Source organism: Rhinopithecus bieti, unplaced genomic scaffold, assembly GCF_001698545.2.
Source record: "Rhinopithecus bieti isolate Rb0 unplaced genomic scaffold, ASM169854v2 scaffold_48679, whole genome shotgun sequence".
NCBI lineage: Eukaryota > Metazoa > Chordata > Mammalia > Primates > Cercopithecidae > Rhinopithecus > Rhinopithecus bieti.
Genome location: NW_016819378.1, coordinates 176,007 through 197,763, shown reverse-complemented (window position 1 = coordinate 197,763; position 21,757 = coordinate 176,007). Strand labels below are relative to the sequence as shown.

General features: G+C 54.1%; 3 protein-coding genes and 2 long non-coding RNA genes across 7 annotated transcripts; 1 reads left to right on the top strand and 4 right to left on the bottom strand.

Moving 5' to 3' along the window:
* Positions 1–1,720: 1,720 nt before the first annotated feature.
* On the bottom strand, positions 1,721–2,888 carry LOC108519690 (uncharacterized). Its single transcript, XR_001882690.1, has 3 exons — positions 2,484–2,888; positions 2,295–2,367; positions 1,721–2,032 (listed from the first exon to the last, which is right to left on the bottom strand). It is a non-coding gene; the product is annotated as an uncharacterized LOC108519690 (long non-coding RNA).
* Positions 2,889–3,212: 324 nt separating this feature from the next.
* Positions 3,213–12,292, top strand: GLI1 (GLI family zinc finger 1). Its single transcript, XM_017858858.1, has 11 exons — positions 3,213–3,514; positions 3,720–3,812; positions 4,708–4,903; positions 5,146–5,290; positions 5,637–5,726; positions 5,818–5,955; positions 6,279–6,428; positions 7,689–7,853; positions 8,349–8,579; positions 9,461–9,728; positions 10,337–12,292. The coding sequence occupies exons 1-11, from the start codon at positions 3,415–3,417 to the stop codon at positions 12,079–12,081; spliced, it is 3,321 nt and encodes a 1,106-aa protein (XP_017714347.1). The 5' UTR covers positions 3,213–3,414; the 3' UTR covers positions 12,082–12,292.
* Positions 6,437–8,441, bottom strand: LOC108519691 (uncharacterized). The gene is made up of 3 exons (XR_001882691.1): positions 8,232–8,441; positions 7,531–7,739; positions 6,437–6,528 (listed from the first exon to the last, which is right to left on the bottom strand). It is a non-coding gene; the product is annotated as an uncharacterized LOC108519691 (long non-coding RNA).
* LOC108519688 (rho GTPase-activating protein 9) lies at positions 12,279–17,955 on the bottom strand. Of its 3 annotated transcripts, XM_017858861.1 has the most exons (16): positions 17,836–17,955; positions 17,513–17,733; positions 17,221–17,334; positions 16,936–17,028; positions 16,649–16,710; positions 16,423–16,513; positions 16,130–16,225; positions 15,892–15,990; positions 15,529–15,670; positions 15,337–15,444; positions 14,922–15,020; positions 14,673–14,750; positions 14,470–14,523; positions 14,081–14,215; positions 13,638–13,743; positions 12,279–12,716 (listed from the first exon to the last, which is right to left on the bottom strand). In XM_017858861.1, the coding sequence occupies exons 2-16, from the start codon at positions 17,714–17,716 to the stop codon at positions 12,545–12,547; spliced, it is 1,653 nt and encodes a 550-aa protein (XP_017714350.1). In that variant the 5' UTR covers positions 17,717–17,733; positions 17,836–17,955; the 3' UTR covers positions 12,279–12,544. The 3 variants fall into 3 exon arrangements, with proteins under 3 accessions (XP_017714350.1, XP_017714349.1, XP_017714348.1); XM_017858860.1 differs by having other exon boundaries at positions 15,337–15,670; XM_017858859.1 differs by having other exon boundaries at positions 15,337–15,670; positions 17,221–17,417; positions 17,836–17,917.
* A 667-nt stretch (positions 17,956–18,622) lies between these two features.
* Positions 18,623–19,698, bottom strand: LOC108519689 (rho GTPase-activating protein 9-like). Its single transcript, XM_017858862.1, has 2 exons — positions 19,154–19,698; positions 18,623–18,713 (listed from the first exon to the last, which is right to left on the bottom strand). The coding sequence occupies exons 1-2, from the start codon at positions 19,467–19,469 to the stop codon at positions 18,691–18,693; spliced, it is 339 nt and encodes a 112-aa protein (XP_017714351.1). The 5' UTR covers positions 19,470–19,698; the 3' UTR covers positions 18,623–18,690.
* Positions 19,699–21,757: the final 2,059 nt, after the last annotated feature.

Genomic DNA, 21,757 nt, shown 5'->3' with positions numbered 1-21,757 from the left:
TGGGAGCAGTGGGGAGGGGCCTGAGGGGATGCTCAGCTTCCTAGGGACTTATCCCAGACCCGGGACACAGAGGCAAAATAGGGGTGGGAGAGTCTGGAGTGAGACATTAGAAACTCCAAATTTATCACTTGTATCTTTCTCTGAATCTTCTTTTTCTTCCCTTTTTTCTTCTGTCAGTCTGTGTATCTCTGTCTCAGGGAACCGTGGGTCTTTGTCTCCGCCTCTCCCATATATTAGAAATATCTCACTTTCATGCGGTTGAGCTGAAGAGGCTGGAGGGATGGCTAGTTGGAGGTCTGCGTTGTAGAGAGGGAACTCCAGGTGTGTGTCTGCGCGTGGGGCAGAAAGATGTCAGTGTTCCTGAAAGGAGGGGACTGCAAAGGAGGGAGCTCCAGGTGGGGTGGGGACGGGTGTGTGGAAGGCAACAGTACTAGGGGCCAGCCAGGCTTGAATCCTTGACCTGTCTTGTGACAGATGTGCCAGTGGATGCTTGTATTTTGGGGGAAAGGAGTGTCTTCTGGACTAGGAAGGGGTCTGGGAGTGGGGGCTGTCCAAGGTCTAGTGAAGGCCCTAGAATGACCCCAGGCAATTTTGGACTCCTGAGTCCCAAGGCCTGTGGGCAAGGCGCTCAGGAGGAGCCGGGGAGACCTTGTCCTGACCCACTGACCTTAAGACCACCGGGGCAGCGGGAGCCAGCGGCAGGGAGACCCCTACCGGGGCTGGGCGGGACCACTGGCCACTGCCAGCCTGTGTATCCCCGTTGGCCCCCCGCCCAAACGGGAGCTGGGGATCGAGGCCCCTCCTCTGGCTCAGACCACCCTGCCTGCCCTTGCTCCCCGCTCTGAATCCTCTTTCAGGCCCCATGACCCCGAAACAATCAGCCCTGGGCAGCTAGCTTTCGGGACAGGATTAGGGAAAGGGGACCCCGTAGAGCCTGGGGACTGAGGGTTTTAGGGTTCTGGACAGCTGTGGTCTTCTAGGATAGGTCTTTAAGTTCCAGTAGCGGGAGAAGGCGGGCGGTTTCCCGGGGGAGATGTAAGGGTCGGAATAAGGGTGGTTTTCCCTAGGGGGCGGGGTCCAGAGACCTCTCCCCCTCCACCATTATCTCCCTGGCATCCCCGCCCTTGACGTCACCAGGGGGTTCCCGGGGGTCTGGAGGGGTTAACCCTTGGGAAGCCAGCTGCGATAACCAGGAACCTAAGGTGTCCTGACCCCTCCTCCTCCCCATACACACCTAATTTTATCGACCCAGTCACTTTCTCTCCTTTCTCTCCCTCATACTTTCTGGATTCTTCTCCCTTTCTCACCTCATCAACGGGAACCCCCCCACTCTCCAGTAGTGCCCCCCTGGGCGCCACTGCCTGCTTTCCGGATGCGCTGAGAGGAGGAAGAATGTGTCCCGCCCCTCAGCCCCCACCCCTACGGCTCGCTCGACTGGGCTCCCGGGGCGGGCGGGGGGAGCAGAGTCGTCTGCAGCCAGTGCCTGCGGCGGCGACTTGGGTGGGCCGAGGAGGCACGGGGGCGGGGAAGGCGGGACCGGGAGTACGGGGGCGGAGCCGACTCCTGGGAGTTGGGGAGCGGGGTGCGAGGGGACGCTGGAAAACAGGGAGACACCGAAGATGGTTTGGGGCTCCGGCAGGGGAACCCTAGAGCTCCCTGTCCCATCCCGAACTCTCACACCCCAGAAAAACTTTACCGAAGCTAAAAAAGTTGGCAACATTTTCCTTTTACTAGTCTGAAGGGGAGATGTGGGTGGGCTGTGGCACGCGTGGGCGAGGAGGGATGTCGCCCCATTTCCTTGGAGGCTCTTCGGCGGCTGGGCAGTAAGATGACTGAGTAGGCAAGTTTGGGGGAGTCTCTAGTGTTTGGGGGATTATTTGCGAACTTGCCTCCTTCCCCTGGGTGAGTCATAGAGGGAAGGAGGCGGGAGAAGTGTCGCCCCCATCCAGCTGCCAGCCAGCTGTGCCCCCCGCCCCCAACATTAGTGCCAAGGTCGAGTTGGGAGGTCTTGGATGCGGGATCTGCATCTCGGCTGGAAAAGGAGGAGTTAGGAAGGGTACAGCCCAGGCTGCCGGGCTCGGACTGGGTCGCGGGGTCCGGGTTCCGCTCCCCATCTCACCCCGCCCTCACCCTAAATCCCAGCATCCCGGGATCACCCACCGCGCCGGCCGGCCCGGCCCGCTCCCGGTGGTTCTCCACCCCACCCCGCCCCACCCCACCCTCATTCTCAGGAGACCGGAAAACCCGGGATGGAATCAAAACTGGAGTTTGAGGAGAAAAACGAACCGCAGCACCTTCTTCCTCGCTGCTCTTTTATAACGACGACATTGTTTTTTTATTCTCAAGTCTCCCCTCATGCTTCCTTTCCTGTTCCCCAAAACAGAGACCAAAAGATTAGTTGGACCCGATTTAAACTACCCCAGAATAACACCAGCTTTCACCTTTGTACCCAACAGACCCAGGAGACCCCTCAGCAACCTTACCTCCTCCTCTACAGAGTTTTCTGCCTAAAAGAAGAGGGCAGATCGCTTGTGCTGCCTCCTGGCCCCACCTGCCTCTCTGTCGGGACTGTGGCTAGGGCTCCCTCTGCTGGACACTGCAGAGATTGTACACGGGCTGTCCCCGAAGAGGGGTATGAGAAGGGGAAACAGGCTCAAGCAGAGCGGCCCAGTGCTTGAAGTCAGATTCATCACACGTGTTCTTCCATCCCACCCCTCAAAGCCGGCCCAGGGTTAGAACAAGAAGAATTAGAGGGCCCATGTTACTAAAATCACTTGAAGTTAATATAGGCACAATTAGTCCAAAACATGCCCTCTACACACAGACCACACAGGCAAAGCTCCCACCAGTTCCCAAGAAGATCCCCAGACTACACAGACTATAAGACTGCCTCTGCCTCTCTGGGACATTTCCCCTTACCCCCTGCCTGGCTGAGTGACGCCTTTTTTTTTTTTTTTTTTTTTTAGACGGAGTCTCACTCTGTCACCCAGGCTGGAGTGCAGTAGTGCCATCTCGGCTCACTGCAACCTCCGTCTCCCGGTTCAAGCAATTCTCCTGCCTCAGCCTTCCGAATAGCTGGGATTACAGGCACCCGCCATCATGTCCGGCTAATTTTTGTATTAGAGACGGGGGTTTCACTATGTTGGTCAGGCTGGTCTTGAACTGACCTCAGGTGATTCGCCCACTTCAGTCTCTCAGAATGTTGGGATTACAGATGTGAGCCACCGTGCCTGGCCCAGTGATGCTCTTTTCAACTCGATTTCCGTGGCCCATGTCTTAGAGGGGCTGGGGACACCAGGGATGCTCTGCCCAGGGTTCAGTGCCTGAGACTGCTGTCTGACCGTCTCTATTTGCCTCCACCTTCATAACTACCTTCCCTTTCTGCAGTGTCCCCACACCCTCCTCTGAGACGCCATGTTCAACTCGATGACCCCACCACCAGTCAGTAGCTATGGCGAGCCCTGCTGTCTCCGGCCCCTCCCCAGTCAGGGGGCCCCCAGTGTGGGGACAGAAGGTCAGTGTATATACCAATTCCTGGGCCTTGAGGATTTGGCAGATCTCCCACTTGGGCCCATCCCCACCCCATGCCAGTTTCCTGTCTACAAGATTTGAGGCCCCATGTCATATGGACCTGGAATCCTGGGATCAGGTCCTGCCTGGGGTTTTAAAGTAAGGCTTACATGTCCTCCATTCCCATTCCAGCTGTCTCTTTTTTCTAGGACTGTCTGGCCTGCCCTTCTGCCACCAAGCTAACCTCATGTCCGGCCCCCACAGTTATGGGCCAGCCAGAGAGACCAACAGCTGCACCGAGGGTGAGGACTCAGGCAACACCTCTTCCCTTTCTGCCCCTCTCTGACTTGTTCTGAAAGAGAAAGTGGGAGGGCAGGGGATCTCACTTGGAGGAGGAGATGTTTGGAGATGTGAGGCGTCAGAGCTTGATGTGATCAAGAAATCACAGATGGCCGGGCGCGGTGGCTCAAGCCTGTAATCCCAGCACTTTGGGAGGCCGAGACGGGCGGATCACGAGGTCAGGAGATCGAGACCATCCTGGCTAATACGGTGAAACCCCGTCTCTACTAAAAAATACAAAAAACTAGCCGGGCGACGAGGCGGGCGCCTGTAGTCCCAGCTACTCGGGAGGCTGAGACAGGAGAATGGCGTGAACCCAGGAGGCGGAGCTTGCAGTGAGCTGAGAGCCGGCCACTGCACTCCAGCCTGGGCGGCAGAGCAAGACTCCGTCTCAAAAAAAAAAAAAAAGAAATCACAGATGGGGCTGGGCGTGGTGGCTCACGCCTGTAATCCCAGCATTTTAGGGGGAGGCTGTGGCAGGAAGATTGCTTGAGGTCAGGAGTTCAAGACCAGCCAGGCCAACATGGTGAAACCCCATCTCTATTAACAATACAAAAATTAGCCGGGCATGGTGGTGTGCGCCTATAATCCTGGTTACAGGGGAGGCTGAGGCAGGAGAATCACTTGAACCCGGGATGCGGAGGTTGCAGTGAGGCAAGATGGCACCACTGCCCTCCAGCCTGGGTGACAGAGCATGACTCTCTCTCTGTCTCAAAAAAAAAAAAAAAGTCACACATAGGATCAGTAGGGCAAAGCAGATTCAAGTCTCATTGGTTTTGCCAAGTCAGGACCTATAGGTTAGGTGTGTGGAGAGACATGCCCCTTTACCATATCCATCTCCCCTGTCTCCTGCCCCAGGCCCACTCTTTTCTTCTTCCCGGAGTGCAGTCAAGTTGACCAAGAAGCGGGCACTGTCCATTTCACCTCTGTCGGACGCCAGCCTGGACTTGCAGACGGTTATCCGCACTTCACCCAGCTCCCTCGTAGCTTTCATCAACTCGCGATGCACATCTCCAGGAGGCTCTTATGGCCATCTCTCCATCAGCACCATGAGGTGCAGTCAGCCCCGGGCCAAGAGGCCCCTAAAGCCCCTACCCAAGTCCATTAAAAGTCTCAAGCCCTCAAACCACCTGACCCTATTTGAATCCTTGTCATTTCAAGGACAACCCTCCTCAGTACTTCCCTGGGACTGCCTCAACCACTTCAAATCCCAAGTCTTCCAGAAATCCTCCAAATAGCCCAATCCCTCCTGAGACTTCCAGATTGTCTTAAATAACTGCCTTCTCTCCTCCTTAGCCCGTCTCTGGGATTCCCAGCCCAGATGAATCACCAAAAAGGGCCCTCACCTTCCTTCGGAGTCCAGCCTTGTGGTCCCCATGACTCCGTCCGGGGTGGGATGATCCCACACCCTCAGTCCCGGGGACCCCTCCCAACTTGCCAGGTGAGAGTCCCCATATTGCTACCTGATTTCCCTTAGCTCAGGGTGGGTGGGTGGTGGATTCTGTAGGGGAAAGGTGAAGGAAGGACAAGGGTTATAAGTTTTCAGTACTAGAAAAGTAAAGAAGTGTGGGTGCTGGGGTTCACTCCTTGCAGTTGAGTCAGACACTTCCAAATGGGATCTTTTGCCCATCCCATTCACCAGTGTAGTCTGAGAAGGAAGTCCCTTCCAAACCCAGAAGGTTCCAGCTGCTTGGGTGGGGGCACTTAGGGCAGGAAGACCTGGCTTGGTTTACTCTTCCTTCTGCTGACTTCCACCCTCATCACCGTCACCTCTTCCCCTGGGGAAGCTGAAGTCTGAGCTGGACATGCTGGTTGGCAAGTGCCGGGAGGAGCCCTTGGAAGGTGGTATGTCCAGCCCCAACTCCACAGGCATACAGGTAAGGGGATGGGCGGGAGCTTTACCTCTAGGACCTGAGCAAAACTAAAGCTGTCACCCAAGTGACCCTAAGATTGCCTATCTTGCCCTAGGATTCCCTGTTGGGGATGCTGGATGGGCGAGAGGACCTTGAGAGAGAGGAGAAGCGTGAGCCTGAATCTGTGTATGAGACTGACTGCCGTTGGGATGGCTGCAGCCAGGAATTTGATTCCCAAGAGCAGCTGGTGCACGTGAGCCCCAGGGGGTAACAGGAATGGCTAACCGGAAACTTTAGAAACTTGAGGAGATTCTGAGTGGGACATGGTAGAATCTGGCTGAGGGCAGGAGGTCAGAGGAGACTGAGGTTGAATGCTCAGTTGGGTAGGCAGAAGCTCAGAAGTTGTAACTTTGCCTTAGGGAGCTGGAAGACCTGAGATGTGAGATATGATATTGTTCCTGCCTCTTCCTCCTTGAGGTGGAGTCGTGGAAGAGGAACAGGGAGTGGAGGGAAGGTCTGTTCTGGACCTTGGGGGCATGGCGGAGCCTCGGAGAGCCTTTGTATCTTCTCCCTCAGCATATCAACAGCGAGCACATCCACGGGGAGCGGAAGGAGTTCGTGTGCCACTGGGGGGGCTGCTCCAGGGAGCTGAGGCCCTTCAAAGCCCAGTACATGCTGGTGGTGCACATGCGCAGACACACTGGCGAGAAGCCACACAAGTGCACGGTGAGGCACCAGGGTCCCAAGTCCAGGGTCTCTTCCTAAATCGGGGCTCTCCTTCAAGATAGGGCCCAAGGCAGACTTTTGCTTTTGTAAGTCCTTTCTTCTATAAACAAATATTAAAAATAATGTTTGTGTGACTGTGCTGGCATAAAGATGAATATAATGATATATATTAAAACACTCTTGGATATAAAAGCTCATTTTTTTCCTGCTTGATTTTAAAAGAAATTAAACAGGCCGGGCTGGGCACAGTGGCTCATGCCTGTAATCCCAGCACTTTGGGAGGCCGAGGCGGGCAAATCACAAGGTTAGGAGTTTGAGACAAGCCTGACCAACATGGCGAAACCCCATCTCTACTAAAAATACAAAAAATTAGCTGGGCGTAGTGTTGGCCGCCTGTAATCCCAACTACTCGGGAGGCTGAGGCAGGAGAATCGCTTGAACCCAGGAGGCGGAGATCGCAGTGAGCCGAGATCATGCCACCGCACTCCAGCCTGGGCGACAGAGTGAGACTCTGTCTCAAAACAAACAAACAAACAAACAAACAAAGAGAAAACAGGCCGGGAGCAGTGGCTCACACCTGTAATCCCAGCACTTTGGGAGGCTGAGCCGGGCAGAACACAAGGTCAGGAGTTCGAGACCAGCCTGGCCAATATGTTGAAACACTTTCTCTACTAAAAATATAAAAATTAGCTGAGCGTGGTGGCGTGTGCCTGTAATCCCAGCTACTCGGGAGGCTGAGGCAGAAGAATCACTTGAACCTGGGAGATGGAGGTTGCAGTGAGCCGAGATGATGCCACTGTACTCCAGCCTGGGCGACAGAGCAAAACTCCGTCTCAAAAAAAAAATTAAAAAAAAAAAGACATTAAAACATGTTCGTGGGCCTCTTAAAGTGTCGGCCTTCATTACTGTGCCTATTACTCTGCCTAATGGATAAACCCTGCATCAAGGACAACAGCCCGTTCCCCCAAGATGACCCCATCTTGGGACGGCGTAAGATCTCTATGCAGGGAAATCTGCCCTGGCTTGGTCAGAAGATGCTCTAGCATCTTTATATTCCCAAAGGGAGAGTGCCTCCAACTGCTTCCCTTCCCCAAGTTCTTACCTGCCCTTGTCCCCTAGTTTTGGGAATTCTCTCAAAGCCCCAGTGCCTTTCATCTTGAGTTATATTCTCTGATGTGTGTCCTTTTGGAGACTGAGGATTCCTTCCATCTCCATGTCCTCTGTCTGAGAACTATCCTTTGAACCCCGCATGTCCCCCAGTTTGAAGGGTGCCGGAAGTCATATTCACGCCTCGAAAACCTGAAGACGCACCTGCGGTCACACACGGGTGAGAAGCCATACATGTGTGAGCATGAGGGCTGCAGTAAAGCCTTCAGCAATGCCAGTGACCGAGCCAAGCACCAGAATCGGACCCACTCCAATGAGGTGAATGCCCCAACTAAGAGACCCTCCCCTCTTGAGAAGCTACCTACCAGAGAGATTGCCCCATAAGAAATCCCTTAGCCCAGCACCCACTCCACAGAGGTGAGTCCCTCTCCCCACATAATTTGCCCAGAAAAGGCTTTTCTGAAACCCAGAATTTCCACTTAACCACTCCTCCTCCTACCTCTAACCTCTAACCAGCCAAAGGGCTAACCTAAAATATGCTGTCTAGAGCAGACCCCTGATCCCTCCATCCCCTGGATTTATGGGACCTCACAGCCTTGGGTTCACCTCCTCATCTTTCCCAGGCTGTCAGTTTTCCTAACCCTCCACTTAATCTCTGCATCTTTGACTCCCACCCCAGGCCTCAACCCTCCTTACTTCCTTTGGTGCTGTGTGCTCTTCCCCTGTCCCCCGTGTTGTCATCACTTTTTCCCATTTCTTCTGCATTCTTCCACTTTGATCCATTTGCCTTTGTCTCCACTCTGCACTCAACAGAAGCCGTATGTGTGTAAGCTCCCTGGCTGCACCAAACGCTATACAGATCCCAGCTCGCTGCGAAAACATGTCAAGACAGTGCATGGTCCTGACGCCCATGTGACCAAACGGCATCGTGGGGATGGCCCCCTGCCTCGGGCACCATCCATTTCTACAGTGGAGCCCAAGAGGGAGCGGGAAGGAGGTCCCATCAGGGAGGAGAACAGACTGACTCTGCCAGAGGGTGCCATGGTGAGAGAGCCCAGGCAACCCTCACTTCCATACCCCAGCCCACCCTGTGGACGTCTTTCTAGTTACTTCCCAACCCATCCATCCCCTCCTATAGAAATCACTCTTCTGTGACCAGTCTGCCTGTCTCTTGTCTTAGTGTTGCTCTTTGGGCTTCCCCAAATCTAGAGATTCTAGAATCTTTCTCTCTCTCCTTCCTTCCTTCCTTCCTTCTTTCCTTCCTTCCTTTCTCTCTCTCTCTCTCTTTCTCTCTTTCTTTCTGACAGGGTCTTGCTCTGTCACCCAGGCTGGAGTGTAGTGGCATAATCATAGCTCACTGCAGCCTTGAACTTCTGGGCTCAAGTGATCACTACAGGCACACACCATCATGCCTGGCTAATTTTTCTTCTTTTGTAGAGATGGAGTCTCGCTATGTTGACCAGGCTGGTCTCAAACTCCCGGCCTCAAGCGATCCTCCCACCTCCGCTTCCCACAGTGCTGGGATGAGCCAATGCATCCAACCCAAACTCTTGCTTAAATAGCACTTAGTATATGTTCCAAGGCTTTTACATGTATAATTTCATGTACTCCTCACAGCAACTTCATGAGAAAGGGACTCACTTGTCCCATTTTCAGATGAAGAAACTCAGGCATAGAGAAATAGCCCAAGGTCATAGAACTAAGAGCAAGAATTTGAGTCCAGCCAGTCCGTGCTCCAGCCTAAGTTCTTCTCATCAAACGTCTCACATTCAGTTTGCTCCCCTATCTCTTACCTGCTTAGTCCTTTCTACACTTACAAACTTCCTTGGAACCCCAGCAGTCACTGGGACACAGGCTTCAGCCACTCATCAAGTTGAAGGAGCTGTGGGGAAGGGTGTTGCCCTCAGACCTCATCTTCTCCACAGAAGCCACAGCCAAGTCCTGGGGCCCAGTCATCCTGCAGCAGTGACCACTCCCCGGCAGGCAGTGCAGCCAATACAGACAGCGGTGTAGAAATGGCTGGCAATGCGGGGGGCAGCACTGAAGACCTCTCCAGCTTGGACGAGGGGCCTTGCATTGCTGGCACTGGTCTATCCACTCTTCGCCGCCTTGAGAACCTCAGGCTGGACCAGCTGCATCAACTCCGGCCAATAGGGACCCGGGGTCTCAAACTGCCCAGCTTGTCCCACACTGGTGAGACCTGGGTGTGGGAGGTGTGGCTAAGGTGAGATCTGGACCTGCCCTGAGGTTGAGAGGAGGAAGTCACCCTTGAGGACTGCCACATGGCACTTTTGTATAATTAGAAAAAGATCTCCTTCCTCAATACACTTTCCGTTTATCAGAAAATAGTTGTGATGTACAAATACACAAAGGCTAGCCAGACATGGTGGCGGGCACCTGTAATCCCAGCTACTCAGGAAGCTGAGGCAGGAGAATCACGTGAACCTGGGAGAAGGAGGTTGCAGTGAGCTGAGATTGTGCCATTGCACTCCAGCTTGGGCAACAAGAGCGAAACTCCGTCTCAAACAAAACAAAATAAACAAACAAGTATGCAAAGGCTATGATGCGAATGCTGTTCCCTAGGATTGTGCAGCATACAACCTGCACAACTGTTCATAGCAACCCTGAATCTTTGGTAACCCAGAAACAGAATAGACATGGAAGAAGTAGGAGACAGAACTGACTGGTTAGGGATAATGAGCTTATCCCTGGGAATCTAGGACAAGGCTGTTGCATGGAAGAGGCAGGGTGAGATTTAGAGACTCCTTGACCATCCTACCTTTTTTCCCCATCACTTGCAGGTACCCCTGTGTCCCGCCGCGTGGGCCCCCCAGTCTCTCTTGACCGCCGCAGCAGCAGCTCCAGCAGCATCAGCTCTGCCTATACTGTCAGCCGCCGCTCCTCCCTGGCCTCTCCTTTTCCCCCTGGCTCCCCACCAGAGAATGGAGCATCCTCCCTGCCTGGCCTTATGCCTGCTCAGCACTACCTGCTCCGGGCAAGATATGCTTCAGTCAGAGGGGGTGGTACTCCGCCCACTGCAGCATCCAGCCTGGATCGGATAGGAGGTCTTCCCATGCCTCCTTGGAGAAGCCGAGCCGAGTATCCAGGATACAACCCCAATGCAGGGGTCACCCGGAGGGCCAGTGACCCAGCCCGGGCTGCTGACCATCCTGCTCCAGCTAGAGTCCAGAGGTTCAAGAGCCTGGGCTGTGTCCATACACCACCCACTGTGGCAGGGGGAGGACAGAACTTCGATCCTTACCTCCCAACCTCTGTCTACTCACCACAGTCCCCCAGCATCACTGAGAATGCTGCCATGGATACTAGAGGGCTACAGGAAGAGCCAGAAGTTGGGACCTCCATAATGGGCAGTGGTCTGAACCCCTATATGGACTTCCCACCTGCTGATACTCTGGGATTTGGGGGACCTGAAGGGGCAGCAGCTGAGCCTTATGGAGCGAGGGGTCCAGGCTCTCTGCCTCTTGGGCCTGATCCACCCACCAACTATGGCCCCAACCCCTGTCCCCAGCAGGCCTTATATCATGACCCCACCCAAGAAACATGGGGTGAGTTCCCTTCCCACTCTGGGCTGTACCCAGGCCCCAAGGCTCTAGGTGGAGCCTACAGCCAGTGTCCTCGACTTGAACATTATGGACAAGTGCAAGTCAAGCCGGAACAGGGGTGCCCAGTAGGGTCTGACTCCACAGGACTGGCACCCTGTCTCAATGCCCACCCCAGTGAGGGGCCCCCACATCCACAGCCTCTCTTTTCCCATTACCCCCAGCCCCCTCCTCCCCAGTATCTCCAGTCAGGCCCCTATACCCAGCCACCCCCTGATTATCTTCCTTCAGAACCCAGGCCTTGCCTGGACTTTGATTCCCCCACCCATTCCACAGGGCAGCTCAAGGCTCAGCTTGTGTGTAATTATGTTCAGTCTCAACAGGAGCTGCTGTGGGAGGGTGGGGGCAGGGAAGATGCCTCAGCCCAGGAACCTTCTTACCAGAGTCCCAAGTTTCTGGGGGGTTCCCAGGTTAGCCCAAGCCCTGCTAAAGCTCCGGTGACCACATACGGACCTGGCTTTGGACCCAACTTGCCCAATCACAAGTCAGGCTCCTATCCCACCCCTTCACCATGCCATGAAAATTTTGTAGTGGGGGCAAACAGGGCTTCCCATAGGGCAGCAGCACCACCTCGACTTCTGCCCCCATTGCCCACTTGCTATGGGCCCCTCAAAGTGGGAGGCACAAACCCCAGCTGTGGCCATCCTGAGGTGGGCAGGTTAGGAGGGGGTCCTGCCTTGTACCCTCCTCCCGAAGGACAGGTATGTAACCCTCTGGACTCTCTTGATCTTGACAACACTCAGCTGGACTTTGTGGCTATTCTGGATGAGGCCCAGGGACTGAGTCCTCCTCCTTCCCATGATCAGGGGGGCAGCTCTGGACATACCCCATCTCCCTCTGGGCCCCCCAACATGGCTGTGGGCAATATGAGTGTCTTACTGAGATCCTTGCCTGGGGAAACACAATTCCTCAACTCTAGTGCCTAAAGAGTAGGGAATCTCATCCGTCACAGATTGCATTTCCTAAGGGGTCTCTATCCTTCCAGAAAAATTGGGGCAGCTGCAGTTCCCTGCACAAGATGCCTCAGGGATGGGAGGTATGGGCTGGGGGCTGTGTATAGTCTGTATATGTTTTGAGGAGAAATTTGATAATGACACTGTTTCCTGATAATAAAGGAACTGCATCAGAAAAAAAAAACAACCAACATGCCACTTTTTGTGTTATTATGTTGGGGAGGAATTATAACAGGGAACAAGAAGAGAAGCAGGGGTTAATCCACTCACTTTCCTCTTTAGAGAAGCTCCCTCACCCATCCCAACCCCTCAAGTCACACTCATGAAGATGGAGACAGTCATTTGGGAAATTTAAAGGGATGTCCTCAAAACAGAACACCAGCCTCTCACCACCAGAGATGACTGGAAATAGGTTTTCTCTTCTTCCTTCCCTGGGTCAGGGGAAGAGGCTGGTGAAGTTGGTGAGCATCAGCTGGACCAGCTGCCCTGGGTAGAGAGCATGGGCTGCTGGGTCAGATGTCTCCTGCTCTGGCCGAAACAGGGTTGGTCCAAACACAATTCCCAGGTTGTGGGGAGTCATGCGATTCTTATCTGAGTGTGCTATCACCCTGTGGGCAAAGGCCAAGGAAGGGGATATATGGCAGCAGCTTGCCACTTCATAGCAATCTAACCCTTCAAAGGTCTGAGCAGGGAAGAGGCCACTCTGGGATTCCTCCACGTGGTGACAAAAAAAAACAAGGAGACACAAGGGGAATGAAGATGGACCAGTGGAGAAACCTTCAGGATACAACCTGAAGATACAACTGCCTCTTCTGGCTTTAGGGACTGCTGCAAGAGTTCTATCTGCTCACGGTTTGGGAGTCTTTAATTCAAATGGCCATCCCCTCTCAGAAGTCACTGCCCAGGCCCAGTTCAACCAAGGAAGCCATCAGCAAGGTCCCAATGGGAGACAAAGAGGCAGAGGGAAGGGAGAGGCAAGATTTCCCTTATTTCTTTCACAGCATCTTGGTTCCATTTCCCCACTTGATGCTGATCTTTAAGTTTTGACCTAAAGGCTTTGATGGGCGTGGTGGCTCACACCTGTAATCCCAGCACTTTGGGAGGCTGAGGTGGGTAAATCACCTGAGGTCAGGAGTTTAAGACCAGCCTGGCCAACATGGTGAAACCCCGTCTCTACTAAAAATACAAAAATTAGCTGGGCGCGGTGGCAGGCGCCTGTAATCACAGCTACTAGGGAGGCTGAGGCAGGAGAATCGTTTGAACCCGGGAGACAGAGGTTGCAGTGAGCTAAAACTGCACCACTGCACTCCAGCCTGGGTGACAGAGCAAGATTCTGTCTCAAAAATAAAAAAAATAAAAAAAAAAGGCTTTGACCCTGGTAATATGCTCTTGCACAGAGGTTGCCTGTTTCCTCACCTGCCCATTAAACTTAGGTGCTTCCCTACCTTCACTCCACCTGCACAGAGTCCCTGTGGCATTCCCCACTCCACCTTTCCCCAGCATGAACAAAGAGGTTCAGTCTTCCTGACCTGCATAAATGCTCCAGGAGGTACCGTAGAGTGTCACGGTTGGGTTTTGGCATTGAGCCTATTAATTCTTGTATCTGAGAGAGGCACTGCTCTGATTCGGAGAGTGCTAGAAAGAGAGAGTAATGGGAAAGGCATGGTAGTGAGGTTAGGGAAGGTGCTAGGACAGGGTGGATAAATTCACTGCTCTTTCCTACAGGCATGGAAGACATCATAAATCTAGCACAGCTTTCTTTTTCACATAGCCCAACTATTACCTCATAATTCTTTTCAGTTCAGCCCTCTAAACATTCACAAAAAAGCACCTGGAGTAGGCACCTGAGTTGAATGTTATTTTCCATCTCTAAGGTCAGAATGGGAAAGAAGAGTATAAGGGAACCTCTATTCTATTATTTACCACCCGTGTCCCCCATATCAAGGGTTATTTCCAAAGCTCCAATCCTTACCAAGGGCAGCACGGAAATGGGGCAGCAGCAGTGGTGGCACCAGAGGCTGGGGCAGCTCCCGGAGAAAAAGCTTCAGGGCTCCGGTGACCACATGAATGTCATCCCACTCAGTACTGTCCAAATCTAACCGACCTTCTGGAGGGAGAAGGAGGTATAGGGGCTTCAGGGCTCATGAAAGGTCAGAAAGATCTAGAGACTGAGAGATTAGAAGTTCTGGAGAAATCCAGTCAAAGTAGACTATAGGAATGCCTAGAGGGTCTGCAGTGGGGCAAAGTAGCTAAGGTGGGGATGAGGACAACCCTCCCAGGAGTGGTACATGGGGGTATACATGGGAAGCAAAGAGGATATGTGGAAGTTTTAGGGATTTGAGGGGTCTTCCATGTAAGTACCTTGTCCTGGCTGTTCGGGGAACACATACCTCCCATCGGAGGTGACCGCACGCTCTGCAACATGAATGAGAAGAGATCAGGAGCTAAGACATGCACTTCCAGCCTGACGGTTTCTCTGCTCTGCCAGCTTCCTCATGTAGAATCGCCCATGGTTCTCAGGCAACACATTCTTAGTACAACCACTGGCCCACAAAACTTCTCACCTCTGTCCACCAGAAAGCGAAGTTTCTGGACCACTGCCAAGTTCCCGCTCACCCGATAAATGCCATCCACATCCAGACCTGGGAGATGAGGGAGGAGTAGATGAGGACTGCTGCTTAAAAGTGTGTGTGGTGAGGAATATAAGGGTGGAGGGAAAAAGGGCAGTAGGAAGACTAGGTAGAATGGGGGAGGCAGAAAATTCTACGCCTTAGCCTGTTGGAAGAGAATTCTGGGGTCTCTGAGAAAATGACCTCTTTTATCCACAGCAGCAATGCAGAGCCGCACAAAGCTGGGCACCGTGTCTCCTTCCCGCTGGCAGAGTGATTCCAATTGGCAGCCGAACACCTGGTCTGGGGAGGCAGAGTGAGGCGGGAAGCCAGTGCCAGCGTCACTCACGGGAGCTCTTTTCAGCATAGGTCTTTATCCTTAAGTGAGGCTGGTCCTCCTGGCTGTCTGTGCCAGGCTTGGGCAAGGAAATACACTCCACCCCCTTCCCCTGCTTCAAACAATCTGACAAAGGGGTACACGTCTTCCCGGCTTCTCCTCTAAAGAATCTGGGGTAGTGGGAAAGCAGTAGTCACAGAAGGCTGTGGTCTAGTTCTGGGAAGCTCTACTCTGAGCCTCGCTGGAGTTTTCTTATCCAGGAACCTGGCCCAGCCCCCTCACCTCGGAGCAGACCCCGCTCCTGCAGGCTTTGTAAGGGCGGTCTCTTTGCGATGAGCCGCTTTAGTTTGTTGCGCACGCGGTTCTGCTCGGTGCCTTCGGGGCCCCGAACTGCAGGAGGCAGGTGGAGCCGGGCGTGAGCGCCCAGGAGCCTCGCTGCGCTCCCGGACCCTCCCTCCCCGGCCCGCGCCTCACTGGAGCTCCGGCGGCTGCTGAGGCGCAGCAGTGGTTTGGACACCGCCTCCGACTCCTCTTCTTCGTCCTCCCCGGCGCTCAGCTCCGCCAGCTCCGCGGGTCCAGAGCCCGACAGACGCAGCTCCAGGGGGTTCTCCCGATCCTAGACCCGGGGAGGGCCGTGTAGAAGGTGAGAGAGGAGAGAAATCTGCACCTCTAGCTGGACTCTGACCCATTGCCAGGGGCCCACGTCCCAGCCCCGCCCGGGCCAGGGCTCTCCACCGAGCCCACCCTGCCCCCACCGCCCCTGATTCCTATAGTTCCTACCCCACTCCCTCGGTCCCGGCCGGCCCGAGCCTCCCTCCCAGCCTCCACCCCTCTAACCAGCCGCTCGATGACAGTCCGCAGAGCGCGGTGCCAGGCTCGCAGCTCTGTCTCGTGGTCGGACTGCAGCAGGAACTCGTGGCCAGGGACCGTGCGGATCTGAGGGCCAGGCGGGGAAACGTTCGGGTCAACGGGGAGGAGTATAAAAAGCAGGGAGACCTAGTGGGAGGCCTGCGCGGGAGATTGGGGGCGCCCTCGGGTCGGGTGGGGCCTTGGAGACGCGCAGGAGGGCGCTCACGTGCAGGACGTTGCGGCGGCTGGACAGGTGGCGGCCGTGCGCCAGGGCCGCCCCGCGCAGGTCCACGCTGCTTTCGGGCCGGCTACCCGCTGGCCCCTGACAATGAGGGAGGAAACTGAGGCCACGGTGCTGTTTCCTTCAATGCTTCCCTCTCCCCGGTGGACTGTGAGGAGGTGGGAGGCTTCCTCACTTCTTTACCTTCCTCTGCACCGCCCTCCGCGCTGCCGCGCCCCACATTGGCGTGAGGCGGAGGCAGCACCCTCACCCCTCCGGCTCCCCTAGCTCACACTCACCCAACCAGAGGAGGGCGCTGTCGGCGGTGGCTCTCGGTAGAACACCAGGCTGTTACCGGTTAACACCACCCAAGACGGGCCCCAGTTCTTCCTACGGGGGCAGAGAGGGGAGGTAGTGGTAGTGAAAAGGTCATTCTAGAATTACACGGGGAGGGTGCTCTTCCAACACCCTGCTCTACCCTACGGAGTTGACAACCCAGGCCCTAGCTGTATTCCGGGTTCTTACCTGAGCTTGCGCCCCCCTTGGGCAATCTTGGTCATGTTGAGCAGACCCGACTTTTCCACCTCCTGGGAAGTGGAGGGAATGGTATCTGTAAGTCACCCTGCGTCCTCCACAGTGGCCACGGCTTTCCCTAGGGGGTCTCCCAGGAGTGAAGTCCCTTAAAGTTGCTGAGGGAGGGCTGGGTAAGAGGATATTCAGAAAGAGGAAGATGTTTTTGAGGAGCAGGAATTGGGGGGGGGGGGGGGGGGGCAGGGAGGATCTTGGCATTCACAAAGAAATGGGAGATTCACATGGGGGTCTTCCAGGAGCTGCGGCAGAGGTCGAGGGGGCTGCAAGGCTGGAGGATCAAGCTGCGAGGTGCGTTGGCTGAGGCTGAGTGAACCCTAGGGGAGAGGATTAGAGAAGCAGGTGGGGAAACCCTTGACTCAGGGATCCCTGGCTGAAGGGGGAAGAGGGGTGGGATGTGGGTGAGAGGCAGGGGTCGTGGTGGGGAATGGAGAATGTTTTACACAAAACAGAAAGTCATAACAAGCTGGCTTTTTCTGCATGTGATTGGGAAATGGGGGGAATCTTACCTGTGGGTCAAGCGGTTCTGGGGTCCCTGTGTCAGATCCGAAGCCCTTTGCCTGACATTGCAGGACATCATTGTTCCTCTTCAGGGTCTGTGTCCCCTCCATGGAGCCAGGGTTCTGGGTTAGGGGAGGAGGAAATAAAGCTGCATCCAGATGCCACCTCCACACCCTTCTTATACTTGGCTGATTCTTCTGATCTTCTGAGAGCCCCAGAGAGAAAACACACTACCTTGAGGTTCAGTAGGGGAAGGAAGAGCTTGAGGGGACAGTGGAGAAGCAGGAGGTAAGGTCTCACCATCTTGCCGCGACTGCGGCGCGGGGGCTTCCAGGACTTGCAGCCAGTCAGTGAATTGATGTAGAAGCAGCGTCCGGAGTTGGGGTCCAGGTACTGCTCCCAGGCATCCAGCCTCTGCAGCGGGGGGCATGCAGGGCCTGGGGGTGGGGACCGGGGACAGCGGCGAAGGTCCACCAGGTTACAGTACACAGGGGGCTCTGACATGAGGGGCTGGGGCCTGCCTGCCAGAAAAGGGGAAGAAGGAGGTGGTCATTCTGCCGGTTTCCCTTCCCATGCTTCTCTTGGCCTTCCCACCTCCTACTCCCTCCCCATCGTCTTCTCACCGCCAGCTCCAGGCTGAGGTGACCCAGGTACTGGGGGAGAAACCCCAGGCCCCAGCTGCTTTTTAAAAATTCTCTCTCTCACAGTTTTCTTTGCTCTTCTCCTCACTTCCTGTTGCCAACTTCCCGCCTCCCCACCCCACCCCACCTCAGGGCCACAGGAAAGGGGAACAGGCTTTTTGTGTGTGTACGCGGGGGGTGGGGGGGAATGCTGAAGGGGGTGCTCTACCCTCATATCCTGCAAGGTAAAAGAGGACAGAGAAGGGTCTACAGAAGGCAGGAGGAGCCCCTTTCCACCCACTGTTAAGAAAGAGAGGGAAGGGCTGAGCAAGTCACATCTCTAGAGGAGACCTGCTGTGGCCTCACAGGCAAGCAGAACACAAAAAACCCTGCCCCGGGCTAGGAGTCTGGAGGAAGGAAGAACACAGGGCTGGCCTTTCAGTGCCTCCACTGCTCCCTGTTCCCTGTCCCCTCCGGGGCTTTGGTACCTGCTATCCCTTCTCACCTCCTACCCAGTTTGCCTCTCAGCTGCCTCTTTCTCCTCCTGGTTCAGAGTCAACTGAATGCCGTCACCTCACAGATGCCTCCCTGCAACACCCCAGCCACTCTCCACCACATTAAATCGCCTTTGTAGATTTATCAGTAGTACCAAGGGTTATCTTATTTATTTATTTTTGTGTTTGTCATCCCCAGGGGAGTCCCTCGAAGGCAGGGGTGCTGTCTGTCTTGTGCCTAGAACAGGGCCCAGCTCAGAAGAGCTGTGACTCACTGTGCTGGCACTGGCTTCTGACGGCAAGTCTTCCCGGGAGAGGGATCTTCCACCTGGTCCTTCCTGGAAAGTCTTCAGAAGGCAGGGCCTCAGACTGTCAATGCTGACGCTCCTATACATTTTGGGGGGAAGTGGAGGAGGCTGCTCCAAACTAGCCTGAGCCCTGCTTGGGAGGGCCTGAGACAACTCCTCCAGGGAACCATGAAACAACTTTGGCCCTTGAAACAGAAAAGGGGAGAGTGGGTGGCAGATGATCAGAGGTGTTGTTGTAACTGGGTCCCCCATCTTGGGAGCTCACAGGGAAGACAAGGAGGGCAGAGGCAGGATGTGGAAAATGGCATGAGACCTAGAAGCCTTGGGACTAGGAGGACAGGCAGTGGGATGAGGATGCCATGGCGGGGGTGAGAGGTAGGCTGATCAAAGAAAAACAAGAGAATATAGTTAGTAGAAGCTTGAGGGAGGGGGGTCCTCCCAATAATTCTCAGAAGCCAGGGAGGTAGGAAGGTGAGGGGAGGTAGGAAGGTGAAGGAGGAGGGCTTAGCATTTACTCACCAGGAGTCCAGAGCAATTGGCTGGGGATGGCAGTAGTTGGACTCTGGGAAGGGATGGATTCCTCTGTCATATAGGCCGCTGGGACAAAGATGGGTCGAGAGGTGGAGGGAGCTTCTAGGCGTCTTGCCAACCACCAGTCGGAGTTGGTCTTTCGAAGCAATAGAAACCTGTCCCCTTCAGCCAGAGACACTTGCCGGCCATCTGCCCCAGTATAAGCAAAGGCATAGAGGGCACAGAGCTGGGATCCCCGAGAAGGGCTTCGGGGGCCCAGCCCTAGGCTCCCCCAGGAACTTGGCCACCACCGGCTGGACAGCATTGTAGCCAGCACTGTCACCTGCGGGAAAAAGGGACACTGGAGACCCAGAAGGGAACAGGCCTGGCTGTCTCCAGCTAGAGAGACATGGTTCTAGGAGCAGTGTTGCAGGGAGGTGAGGACGGGAGCCCTTGAGTGGGGGGAGAAGGTAGAGCAGACAGCCTGGTGAGGATCAGTGACAGGTTTTGGGGGCTGAGAACTCCTGGTGGTGTCTGGTGAGGAAGTATGTAAGTAACGTGAGAGAGGATGTGGTCAGCAGGGCTGCATGGCCGGCAAGGCAGGAAATTAGAGGAGATGACCCAGGCCAGTAGTCTTCCTCCAAGTACCTTGTGGGGCCCATCAGAAGATTCAGGGGCAGGAGTTGGTCCTGGGTGGTGGTGGGAGTCTTGAGCTGGACACAGGAAGGAGATAAGAAGAAAGAATCAGGTTCGAGACAGGAACAGGGAGACACAAGGTTAATGACAAAGACAAAAATGTGTGTTATTCTTTATTAAATTTACACAAGCATCAATGTTTCCGTTACCAATCACCTCAGACCATAGCTGAGTGCTTCCTGTGCAGACTCAGAGAGACATGGTGACAGAGAAACAGAAAGCCAAATAAATAGCAAGACCAAATTAGAAAGAAAGACAAAGTGGGAGAAACACAGAGGGATTGAGAGTTAAAATATCACCACCCTCCCAATCCAGGACACAATTTTGGGAGCTGAGAAGCCTTGATACTGTCCTGTATACACAAGCCTCTTGAGGCGGGAGCTACTTTAGTGTGTGGGTTCAGTCGTGCTTTTTTTTTTTTTTTGAGACAAAGTCTTGTTCTTGTCCCCAGGTTGGAGTGTGATAGTGTGATCTTGGCTCACTGCAACCTCTGCCCCTAGGTTCAAGTAATTCTCCTGTCTCAGCCCCCTGAGTAGCTGGGATTACAGGCGCCTGTCACTATGCCCGGCTAGTTTTTGTACTTTTAGTAGAGACGGGGTTTCATCATGTTGGCCAGGCTCGTCTAGAACTCCTGACCTCAGGTGATCCACCGGCCTCGGCCTCCCAAAGTGCTGGGATTACAGGCTTGAGCCACCGCGCCCGGCCTCATTTATGCTTTTAACAAGGATTGATTGAGCGCCTCCTGCGTGAAAGGAGCAGTGTCAGGCACTGGAGATGAGAGAAGGGAATGAGCCCTTTTGGAGCTTAAGGAGAGACAGACCTTAACTAATGACACAATAAACTTAATAATTACAATTGAATCAGGGACAATGGACAAGTAATACAAGATGCTATGACAGGTAGATAGGGGGCTGATGTCAGCTTCTCCCTGGTGGAAGGTAGGAACTGACTTTCCCTGGATTCCCAGCACTTTAAAACCCGCACTTCTACTTCTGCCTTACCTGACCACTCCTCTTTTCCCCTTCTCTCAGCTTCTCCATTGCACAATGTGAGGCTTTCTGTTTGGGTTTGGAGAGGTGGATTAAGGAGCGAATGCCCCTCCCCACTGGTGATATCAGAGAGCAAGCTCTCTTCCCCTGAGGGTTGGGTGGCTAGTACTGGGCTTCTCCCTCAGTGATCTTCCTTCTTAGTTTACCTTACTTCAACACACGGAGAACCCTACCCCTCAACTCTTCCTTCCCACTTCCAAAATAGTGACTAATTTCACCCATTTATTCACTTATTCATTCATTTGGTGTTCAGTGCTTGAATCCACCCTTTTTTGCCTTCTCTGAAACTCTCTCTCCTACACTTTAGCTTGTTTTTGTTGGCTTCTGCGCATTCACTTTTAAACATATCCAAGTCTCTCCCGTCTTTAGACAAACCTCCCCTTACTGGGCTTTCCAGGTGCCACCATATATATCTCTCTCTCTTTCTTCTTCTTCTTCTTCTTCTTCTTCTTTTTTTTTTTTTTTTTTTTTTGAGATGGAGTCTCGCACTGTTGCCTGGGCTGGAGTGCAGTGGCACAATCTCAGCTCACTGCAACTTCTGCTTCCCAGGTTTAAGGGATTCTCCTCAGCCTCCCAAGTAGTTGGGATTACAGGTGCCCACCAACACGCCCAGCTAATTTTTTTGTATTTTTAGTAGAGATGGGGTTTCACTGTGTTGGCCAGGCTGGTCTTGAACTCCTGACCTCGTGATCCGCCCACCTCAGCCTCCCAAAGCGCTGGGATAACAGGCGTGAGCCACTGCGCCCCCTCCTCTGTCTTTCTTTTTACAGTCAAACTTCTTGAGTTGCCTACACTGTATGGGGATCTCCATTTCCTGTCCCCTCACTCCACCACCTTTTCTTGTTTTTTTTTTTTTTTTTTTTTTTTT